At 27.3% G+C, this 12,155-nt stretch overlaps 1 protein-coding gene across 2 annotated transcripts in view; it reads left to right on the forward strand.

Annotated features, from left to right (window-relative positions):
• Positions 1 to 8,483, forward strand: part of LOC105227906 (rho-related BTB domain-containing protein 1) — a 37,842-nt gene extending 29,359 nt beyond the window's left edge. Inside the window, exons 6-13 of one of the 2 annotated variants that reach the window (XM_049458154.1) lie at positions 888 to 973; positions 1,037 to 1,295; positions 1,487 to 1,600; positions 1,666 to 1,836; positions 1,903 to 2,145; positions 3,098 to 3,362; positions 5,553 to 5,754; positions 6,829 to 8,483. In XM_049458154.1, coding sequence (XP_049314111.1) covers positions 888 to 973; positions 1,037 to 1,295; positions 1,487 to 1,600; positions 1,666 to 1,836; positions 1,903 to 2,145; positions 3,098 to 3,362; positions 5,553 to 5,731 — 1,317 coding nt within the window. In that variant the 3' untranslated portion in view covers positions 5,732 to 5,754; positions 6,829 to 8,483. The remainder of the gene's footprint in view (positions 1 to 887; positions 974 to 1,036; positions 1,296 to 1,486; positions 1,601 to 1,665; positions 1,837 to 1,902; positions 2,146 to 3,097; positions 3,363 to 5,552; positions 5,755 to 6,828) is intronic. The other variant, XM_049458155.1, reaches the window with a different exon arrangement.
• Positions 8,484 to 12,155: the final 3,672 nt, after the last annotated feature.

Here is a 12,155-nt window from a genome sequence, read left to right on the forward strand (position 1 = left end):
TCGAATTAAAGGGATTGAGAACAGTTAATTGCGCTAAGAAAAGAGGTAAAACTACAAATAGTACCCTATTTAGTAAACAAATGTTTTTAGCGAACATATTTATGCGAATAAATTTTATTCACGCTGATTGGGAACAGTTTTTACTTTGAAATATGCTTAAAAATGAATTTACAGGAATTAATTCAAGTAGAGAAATGTCTCCTGACTGAAATATTGATAAAATTTACTAGGTTTATAAAATTGATGCCTTGGTGCTAAACTAGAAGGACTGGGAACAGTGAGTTCAGCTAAGCAAACATGTCAAAACAATAGTATAAGTTTGTTCTGCAACATAATTTGATTTAGTGCACAGATTTACGAGAATAAATATTTTTGGAGCTGACTAGGAACAGTTTTCGCTTAGAACTTTTTAGCAGTTTACTTCAAAGGAAACTTAAAAATAGTTTATATATTTATTTAACATAGTTAGAAAGTATAATTAAGTATTTTTATAATGAGAACAGTTGGTATAACAGTTTTCCAATGTAGCTGTAGTAATCTTATACTTAGAAATTAATACTAAAATGATAAATAAAAGAACTAAGCAAATTTTTCAAAAAAAAATATATTTGTTTTGTAAATAGGAACAGTTTTAGCTTTAAATGATGCTTAAAATTTGTTAGCAGTTTTTAGTTTGCTTCAAAGGCAGCGTAAGACCGGTTGCTCTGTTAATTTAACATTTTGAGGAAAAAAGATAAGAACTTCTGGTGCTGAGAACAGTTTAACTAGTAAATATTACTAAATTTTCGGTATTTCCAAACCTTTTAAATTATTTTTTTTTTGGTTTTTTTGAAGTAAGCATCCGTATTTTCTCCCACAACATATTAATAACCACTCTCTCCTCATAGGTGAGTTCCACATTTGGCGAGGCGACCACAGCGGACTTTAACGACGACACTGAGTGTCTTATAAGGCATGAATCGCGTACGCAAAGGTATTAATAATTACTACAGACACCCGCTATAATATATACTAAGCATGATTTTCTTGATTTTAGAATGTGGGAACAGCTGAAACGGCGTTCCAGCTATCAGGCCTTACCGCTAATCGAAACCAAAAAGCCCAGTGATCTCTATAAGGACCTGCATCATCCTATATTCCAAAATATACGCTTAGTGCAGATGGAAAATACGCGTGGCATCAACGTAACACAAACAATTGTCACACTGACAAAACTCATAACGCCACAAGCGTTGCAACAGTGTCTGCAATTTATTTATACCGGCACAATTGAAAGAGAATTTCACAATTTGCAGGTAATTTGAAGTTAACTGAGCATTGTTGTTACACCATGGAGAGATGGAGAGATTTTGACACGAAAATTTGTATATACTTATATGTTATAAAAATGTACCTGTGAAGGGTATTAAGCTACGGTGCAACCGAAGTAAACCTTTTTTCTAAATTCTTGTTTCATTTATGCTTTATATCCACCTCTTACACACAGGAAGTTAAACAAGCTGCTGATTTCTTAGAACTGCCTCAATTGACTGTATTACTTTCCAAGCCACAAACACTTTTAGCCAGTCTAAATGATGAACCAAATCAACATTTTTGTCTTGTAAGTACAGCGGCGCTATATAAACCGCTTTGTATGATAAACTAACTCTCATATTGTTGTCACAGAGCATTAAAGAGAATATGGAGAAGCATTGTATTGGCGATGGCTGTTTCAGTGATGTCACCTTTGAGCTGGATGATGGACAGATGAAGGCACATCGCGCTATATTGGTTGCACGCTGTGATGTTATGCGCGCCATGTTGGCCGGCGACTTTCGTGAGGCGCACTCGAGTGTGGTGAGTAAATGCGCAGTTGTACATATGTAAACAAAAGTATTAAATAATTTTTCGTATACTTCGCAGATCGTCTTTCCCGGCGTCACGATTTATACATTTCATAAGTTACTCTGCTATTTATACACAGATGAAATACCTCCAATATCCGCAGATAAATGTTTGAATCTTTTGGAATTGGCAAATCGTTTGTGTTTGCCAAGATTATTGAATTTGGTTGAGTGTCGTGTGATTGAAGACTTAACGATGATATCGCAAAATGAAACGAATGAAACGGTCGATCATTGTCTCAAGCTACTGGAGCCAGTGAAGGTGAGTGTCATTGACATTGCTTGAGTTTAAATTTAATTTTATTAAAAAAAATGATATTAAAAAAATAATAATAATAATAATGATAAAAAAAAATAATAAAATTTTACTTTGTTATTTGTTTTTTTTATTTTATTATTTTTTTTTTTAATTCGCTTTTTTTTTAGTTGAGAAAAAATATTTCTTTTTCAATTTTCAAAACGTTATTTCTAGTAAGCAAACGCGAAAAAATTGTAATAAAAAAAAAATAATTAAATAAAATATAAAAATAATAATAACAATAAATGAAATAAGAAATAATAAAATTATTATTTTTTTTATTTATTTTTTTCGTTTCTGATAAAATATTTATTTTTAATTTTTCAATCCGTTATTTCAGATAATTTTTTTTTTATTTTCCAATCCGGTGTATGGGATAAAAAAATGTTTTGTAATTTTTCAATCAGGTATTTGGGATTACAATATTTAAATTGTAAAACACGAAAACCGCAAATTAAAATTTTTAACTCAAAACCAATATTTTTTTAAACATTAATTAGAAACTTTTAAAAATTTATGTTTCAATCCGGTGTTTGGCATTAGAATATTCAGTATGATGGCTCTGTGCGAGTTCTAGCTCAAAATGTTAGATCTTCAAGTTCGAAAACGTGCAAAATATAAATTGAAAATTTTTTTTTCTTTTCATTTTTGATTAAAAACTTGGGAATAACATTTTGTTTATTTTTCAATACGGTGTTTGGGATTAAAATTTGTTTTTTATTTTTCAATTCGGTTTTTGGAACAAAAAATTTATTTTTTAAATCTGTTTTTGGGATTATAAAATCGAAAACTATTTTTGAAATAATAAAAAAATAATAATGAAAACCAACTAAAAATAAACAAAATTATAATTTAAAAATAATTAAATAAATTATATAATCCCTCTACTTGTTTTTCAACTCTATCGCCCGCTTAGCTGCACAATGCCCATCAACTGGCCGAATGGTGTATGTCTTACCTGTGCGTCAATTACAATATAATTTGTAAATACTCGCTCAAAGGCCTCAAAGCACTGCATCAAGATAATCAAGAGTATTTACGTGAGCACCGTTGGCCGCCCGTGTGGTATTTAAAGGATTACGATTACTATCAACGCTGCATAAATGAAATGAATAAGGAATTAAAGAATTCACGTCGCGATTCGCGTAGTGATGACGAAGGTTGTCTCTGTTTTACAGGCGGTAAGTGTCAAAGCACTGTTATTAACAACAACAACAACCAAACTATTTGACTGTGTGCTGTACGAACGAACTGGAAATTTCGACCGTTGCAACAACTGCAACAAAGTGCAGTGCTATGAAATGGGCGTCAGAGCTAGATAAAAGAAAGCAAAAACAATAATAATAAGCAAATAAACGTATATGACTGCTGACACCGCTCATGTGTGTATTTTCAACGTTGGTGCAGTGCTCTCAAGCAGCAATAGCAACAATGCGCACATTAGTTGTATATCGAAAATCTTATAAATTCTTTTTATTTTTTTTAACATAGTTTCGTACTGCATTTGCAGGTTATAACTATCGTTTTTAAATTTTCTACTCGCATACTCGTGTAGCTTGGGTTTGTATTTGCCATCGCTCAGTCATTATACTTCCCACTACACAAATGTTTTGTACAATGAAAACTCGCAGTGAATGAAAGCAGCATTTTCACACTACCCAAAAGTTGCTATCCAAACTCATTGATACATATGTTTCTTGTAAAATAGGCTCGTAATCATATTAATTTGCTGTTTTTAAATTTTGATTTTTAATATTTTATTTTTTGTTTAATTTTTTCATTTTATTTATTTTATTTTATTTTGTTTTATATTATATTATTTTATTTTATTTTATTTTTATTTTGTTTTATATTATTTTATTTCATTTTATTTTATTGTTATTTTATATTATATTATTTCATTTTATTTTATTTTATTTAATTTTTTGTTTTATTTATTTAATTTATTCGATTTTCGTTCGTTCGAATATCTTTTTGTAGTAAACTATTAATGATCACTTTTATTAATTTTTTATAAATTTCTTCCCTTAATTTATGAAAATATTTTATTTTCTCATTTTTATTATTTCAATATTTTTTTTTTACTTTTTTCTTCTTAATTTTTTCATTTTTATATTATTTTATAATTTTTATAATTTCAATCTTTTGTTTTATTTCTTTTTTTTATAAAATGTGTAAATATATAATATTTTTTGGAAGTACATTATTAATTATTACTTTTATTAATTTTTTAAAACCCGTTTTCTTCTTAATTTATGCATATTTAATTATTTTATAATTTAAATATTTTTTTTTTATTTTTTTACTTTACCTTTTTCGTTTATCTAATTTTATAATTTTTATAGTTTCAATATTTTTTTTAATTTTTTTATAAAAGGGTAAATATACATACATATGTACATATGTATTACATATATTTTGGAAGTACATTATTGATACTGTTTTTATTAATTTTTTTCTTCTTAATTTCAGTTTTTATTTTATTTTTATATTTTTTACATTTTCGTTTTGTATTTTATGTGTAATTTTTGACTTTTAATATTTACTATTACGAATACTATATTACATATTATTCTCATTTTTTTATATTAATTATTATTTTTATTTTTATTTTTATTTAAGATTAATGTTTGAGTTATTATTCTCGTTAATATTTTTATTTTATATATTATATATGATTTACATATTTTTTTATTTTTATTTTTTTTTATTTTTATAATATTATTACATTTTTAAACTTCTGTCCCTTAATTAAAAAAAAAAAATTATAGAAAAATTAACTACATATTTTTTTTATAAATTATATTTTCATAATTTTATATAATTATAATTTTTTAATATTTAAATTTTTTTTATTTTGATATTTTTAAATTTTTTTATTTAAATTTTATATTTTCATTTAATTTAATTTGTCCAAAATTTTTTTAAGAAATTTTATTTTCATTCACTTATTCTCCTTTTTCTTCCATTTGCTTGAATATGTGCGCTTTTTCTTGCTTTCGTTAAAAATTTGTCCCGCTTGACCAACTGTAATTTTACCACTTCAATTTGAATTTTATTTGCTCTTTGTCTCTCCAATATTTTCAACTAATTTTCGTTTGCCACTCGGTTTTATTACTTTTAAATTCTCAAATTCATACCTCAATTTCATAAAAGTCAAGCTAGTCAGCAATTTAACAGCTTGCGGCACTCTGCAACCACTCCTCCAAGACCCAATACGCCGAACACACAAACTCAAGTACATTTCAGACATTTGAAACCTTAACACAATCACACATATACATACCAACATACATACATACAAACATGCATACGGCCACGCCCCCCTGCAAATCATGCACTGTTTTATTAATATTGAAATTTGGACAAAGTGTTCTCTTGGCTATTAGGCAGCAGCAATGGCGGCAAATCGAAGCGTGGCAACGATCCCAATGGCAATGGTGCCGGCACCGCTGAGCATAGCACAACCGATAATCAAATCTTCAATAGCACAGCGAATTCGATGAATCACATTGACTTGGAGGCGGCCGAGGTGGACTTGAATCTCTGACATCCAGCCATCGGGCACAGAAGGTACAACTTATAAATTATTATCGCTTTTACCCTTATACCCTAAACAGTGTATAGTAAGTTTGCCACGAAGTTTATAACACCCGGCAGGAAACTCGGTGACCCTATAAAGTATATATTTATATGTATAAATGATCTAGATTACAAGCTGAGTCGACTTAGCTAAGTCCGTCTGTCTGTCTATAAATGCCCGAACTACTTATTCAATTTTTGAGATTGAGTTCTGAAATTTTCTAAACGCCTTTTTCTTCAGAAGAAGCTGCCCATATGTCGGAGTCGCCCATATCGGACCACTATTGCACATAACTGTCATACAAACTGAACTTTCAAAAAAAAGTTTTTGTATGGAAAACTATTTTATTTGATAAGATATCTTCATGAAATTTGATATAGGATATTTTCTAAAATAACGCTACAATCTCCAAAGAAATAGTTCAGATCGGACTACTACAGCATATAGCTGTCATACAAACTGAACGCTCGAAAACAGGTCTTTGTATGGAAAACTATTTTATTTGATAAGATATCTTCATGAAATTTGCTATAGGCTATTTTCTAAAATAACGCTACAACCTCCAAGGAAATAGTTTAGATCGGACTACTATAGCATATAGCTGTCATACAAACTGAACGCTCAAAAACAGGTCTTTGTATGGAAAACTATTTTATTTGACAAGATATCTTTATCAAATTAGCTATAGAATATTTTCTAAGGTAGCGCTACACTTTCCAAAGAAATAGTTCAGATCGGACTACTATAGCATATAGCTGTCGTACAAACTGAACGCTCAAAAACAGGTCTTTGTATGGAAAACTATTTTATTTGACAAGATATCTTTATCAAATTAGGTATAGAATATTTTCTAAGGTAACGCTACAATTTCCAAAGAAATAGTTTAGATCGGTTTACTATAGCATATAGCTGTCATACAAATTGACCGCTAGAAATCGAGATAAAGTTCTTTTTATACCCTTTTATGCTATTAGAAATACACCTGTAAAGGGTATTATAGCTTCCGTTTAGCCGTAGTTAACGCTTTTTCCTGTTTTTAATTAATCACATGTGTTTATTTACAGATCACTGCGTTTCATTGTGATTCTGCCCGTGCTGATTTGTTTCATTTGTACAATTTTAAGTATTCTAATACTATTTCAAATTTACACATAACAATACCAAAATTGTTGTAAGCGTAATGCAATTAATGCTGAAAGTATTTTTTCTATTAAATTGTTAAAAGTAATCTAATTACAATCACAATTATAAATTTAAGCTGGAACAATATGGCCATCCGCAATCGGTTATATATACTGTGCATAGGTTAGTTTTAAGTTATGAAGTGAATGCTGTGAAGCATCCAATGATGTTTTCAAACATTTGTGAGAGTCATGCGAGCATGTTTAGATTTGGTGATATATTTTGGTTCGTACAGCTTGCCAGTTTGGACATTTTTGTAACGGATGTTGCGCATTTTGAATTGTGGACTTGTTGTAATTTGAGCTGTCATCTTTGTTTTCTTAAGAAAAGATGTCTAAAAATACAAAGCAGTTGCATTTTGTTGAACTGCATATAATTTTTTTGCGAACAAGGGTTTGGGTTGTAACTGTCGGGGTGTGTGGCCGGTCTGTACCCACAGTTTTGGTTTGATTGAGAAATCTTTAACTGGGAAGACTTATGACAAACCGCAGTCAACATTATATACCGCAAAGAAAAGTTGCTAAAACAAAAACAATAAAAACAGCTGTAAAAACAACAACAAAAACACCAAATAATGCTAGTAAGCACGGGCAACAACAGCAGCTACAAAAAAAAACAAAATCAGCATGCAACAAAATACAAAAATATGACCAACACAACAAATAACAACAGCAAAAACAAAAGAAAAACAATTTTTATTAAAAAATTTAACAAGCAGCAGAAACAAGTAAAAGCAATTCAACTGGTGTTACGCCAAGCAGTCTGAGCAAGCGAAATTTTTAAATAAACTAACATCAATATTAATTTTTCAGATAAAAATCTTTTTCTAAAAAACAAGCTATTCAACAATTTATAACATTTCATTTCCTTTACTTGTCTACAACAATGAAATCAATTACTAGAAACACCAGTAAATTATGAGCAATATATACATATACACATATATACATATATATATGTGTGAACAGTGAAGCAAAACCACAATACATACATCCACAATATGTACTTCTTTACACACAACTTCAAGCAGCAAAAATTGAGGGCATACTGCAAGCACACGCCATTGAAAAGATATTGCAAATGTGGAGAAGCGCTAAAAATAGGGAAACTATTGTCTAGCCATTAGTCATGTAAGCGAAACACAAATTTCTAAGCGAGCAAAGTTAATACACACACACACTAGGTACATGCTTACATACATAAATATTTATAAAAATAAAAAAAATAAAAATTATTAATTTAGTAACAAATATGCTAATTATAACTGTATTAAGCATAGTAAGTAAACAAAAAATAATAGAAAACTAAGTTTAGTGCCAGCCAGCCTAAAACAAAACGGAGCAATTCTTAACTTTAGACGCCATAACATATGTATTTACATATGTACATATAAAAAAAAATATTTGCAATTTATAATAAAAGCAAGAAACAGTTGTTAGGGGCTGCCAGAATTCCAAGCGGTACTGTGGAAATGCAACAAAATTCGAAAAAGCGCATAAAATGGCTTTGCAGTTAAAAAATAACAAAAAAAAAATTTTGGTTTATGTTATAGATATTTTTGTTTTTGTTTTGGTTCGCAAAAAAAATCGCCTAAAAAATTAGAAATTATTTTAAAGTTAGAAAATGCGCTTAAAAAAGGTTTGCAGGTAAAAGAAAAAACAAAAAATATTTTTTAAGCAAAAAATAATTTTTTAGTAATTTTTTTTTATGCAAGCGGAATACTTTTACTTTTTCTGCTTGCATAAAAAAATTAATGCTGCATTTTTTTAAATGTTTAGTTTTACATAAAAATGCTGTGATGAAAAGATAAAAAAATATCAATTTTCTAGTATTTTTTTTCCAAATTAATGCAAAAAATATTTTTTTATTAATTTTTTTTGGCTCGCAACTAAAAATTAGTTCTAATTTTTCAAAATTTGTAGATTTACACAAAAAACCTCTTGTTTTACAGTCAAAAACAATATATGTATGTATGTATATTTTTTAAATATCCAGAAAATATTGTTTTTTTTTTAATATCCGAAAAAATAATTTTTGTTGAAGTTATGAGTATTTTTGTGCGCTCATTAAAAAAAAATTTTGTTTGATAAGTTTACTAAAAAAAAGCGATAACGCCTAAAATTATGCAACACCAACACAACAACAGTATAGATATGTAAAACAGTATCCTTTTTATTTATAACATTTAAAATATTATATGTAAATGAACCATCTTAATAATGTACATAAATATAAATTTTTAACGAAAAAGATCTTTTTTGCGAACAATTTTGTTACAATTATTGTATTATATTTGTTTCTGAATACGAACTCGCTGGCGATGTTCGAAAATACTACAACAATGAGTAAAAAAATATATAACAACAGTTATAAAAAAATGTTCTTAAATAATTTTAAAAATTTTTCGAAGAAATATTTTATTATAAATTTTCAAAATATTTTTTTGAATATTTTTTTTTTTAATTTCAAAAATTTTTTTCCTAACCTAACATTTGAATTTTTTTTGGTTTGAACTTACGTATGCAAAATATTTTTCGGTAATTAAAAAAATCATATTTTTTATTTTATATTTATTTATTTTTTTATTTATATTTATAATTAAAAAAAAAAAAATTTTTTTTAATATTTTCCTTAACTTAACATTTGAAAAAAAAATGTTTTTTTTTGTTTATGACTTTCTTATACAAAGCGCTCGCGTTGGTGGCCCCTAAATAACAAAATAATAAGAAATAAAACTTTAGATATAAACCTATTTGAGTCAACATTATGCTGAAAGCACAAAGCAAAGTTGTCGGAACCTAGTCAATCTGCCCAAAAAAACATTTTTCAAACATTAAAACATACGCCGATATAGTTGTATATAGCTAATAAATTAGTAGTATATGCCAACAAAGAATACATTAAAAAAGTCAAACGAAACAAAAGTGATTTAAAAATACATAATTAAGTAAAAAAAAGTTTCATTAATAAAAAATAAAATTAATAATAAACAAAAAATAAATAAATAAAAAAAATTTAATAAATAATAAATATTATTAATAAAAAAATTAATAGTATAATAAATATAAAAAAACAATAATAAATATAAAAAAAATTAATAAATAAAAATTTTAATTTGATAAACAAAAAATATGAATTTAATAAATAAAAGAAATTATAAATAAAAAAATCATTATAGGTTAACTTAAACCGTAGTACCAACAACATAACACACATAAAATTAAGTATATTCAATAAATACACGCATAAAAATTATAAAAAAAATCGTAATCTGCAAGATAGCTGGTTACTGACACAAAATGCAAAAACAAATTTATAATAGCAAGTATTAATAGCCATTTCGCGCAACTAATTCGGATACTAATAATATACTTTCTATTAAGCGCTGCTGTATGTACTACCATTTTGTTTGAAGTACAACGAGAAGACTGCTTTCGGCTATAGAAAATAAATAAAAAAAAATTAAAAAAGAATAATATAAAATATATTTCGCTGCTTTTTCCTGCTTGTGTCAGCAATCAGCGGTGTGTAGGAAGCTAGACAAGTCAAGCTTACGAGTATAATGTACGTCCCTAACTATATGTGTACCATACATACATGACTATGTTCATATTAGGGTGTTCGTTATTTCCGTAGGCTTATATATTTATTATTTTTTTTTTGTTTTTCAAAGTTTCAGTTTTTGCGCTAAAAATAAGGAACCAAACAAGCTACTTATTTTCAATGCCTCAATCATTTCACTTACATGCATGCATTGCATGTAGCATTTTGCATTAAGCAAGTATTTCCACAACTTTGAAAAAGCGATATTCCAAAACAAAATTTTTTGCACTTCTAAAAAGGTCTTAATAATTTTTTTCAAGAAACCACCACTTTAAAAGTTATACGCGTTTAAAGTTAGCTATCCAATGTACTGAGTGTTCATACAAGTGATTTATACATTTTGTGTTACGCATACGGCATGGTGTACTTTGATGTTTGAATGCAGTACATTTGATGCTTAACTTTATACCTTTGAAAGGAGTATTTTTTATGAAAAAAAATTGTTATTAACTTTTTGTAGCGGGGAAAATTTTGTATTAGAATATCATTTTTTCAAATTTATAAAATAAAATTTTTTTGGAGGTAAAAAATTTATTGTAAAAAAATATTTTTTTTTTTTCAAATTTTTAACATTTTTTGCTTTGAAGACAAAAAATTTTTCATAAAAGAATAAAATATTTTTTTTTGGCAAATTTATAGAATTTTTTCTTTGGAGTTAAAAAATTTGTTGTGAAATCACATTTTTTGCTTTGAAGATAAAAAATTTGTTGTAAAAGTATAAAATATTTTTTGGGTAAATTTATAGAATTTTTCTTTGGAGTTAAAAAATTTGTTGGGAAATATCAAAAGATTTCAGGTTATCTGTATATGATCACTTGTTTTCAAGCCAAAAAGAGAAACTTCAAAGCGCGTTTGCAAAAAAAAAATCAACCTGCGAAATAACGGACACACTACTATACATGTATGACATGCATACATACACATATGCACGTACAAACATACTAAATCAATCATTTTCAATTGTGATTAATCAATTTTCACTCGCATACACACAGACACACATTAGTACACTTAGTGTACTCAACAACACACATCGATCGACTCATACGGCCTAGCAATATATATACTGTTCTAGCATTAGTTTTAATATTAATGAGAATTCAAATATTTAGTATATACATACATGCATACAATTAATATAAAATAATATAATTAATAAACTTAGAGATATGTATATGTATGTGTAACAAATAAAATTGAAATATTTTTAGCGCATATTTTTGTATTGTATAAAATTATAATTATTATTTTTCTTAGTTACTACGTATTAATTACGAAACTAAATAAATTGAACTTTGAACTCTTGAAAATAAGCTGAATAACATAATATGATAAAATGTAATAATAACAATTTTGCAGTATGAAAAGGTTACAACTTGAAATTATGTAAACGTGCAATAAATAAAAAGGATAATATGGTGAACAAGATTTTGTCTTAATTTGTCTGTGTAATATTAGCAGTATATATAGTTTTTTTCGTTTATCTAATATTTTTTGGTGTATTATTAATGTTTTTCAAGGCTGTTCATGGTTAGGTTTTGTAGACTTCACTCCCAAAAGTATATAGTGATTATTTCCATGTTGTTGTTGTAACGTTTATGTAGTC

The sequence above is a fragment of the Bactrocera dorsalis genome, chromosome 5 (genome assembly GCF_023373825.1).
Source record: "Bactrocera dorsalis isolate Fly_Bdor chromosome 5, ASM2337382v1, whole genome shotgun sequence".
Taxonomy (NCBI): domain Eukaryota; kingdom Metazoa; phylum Arthropoda; class Insecta; order Diptera; family Tephritidae; genus Bactrocera; species Bactrocera dorsalis.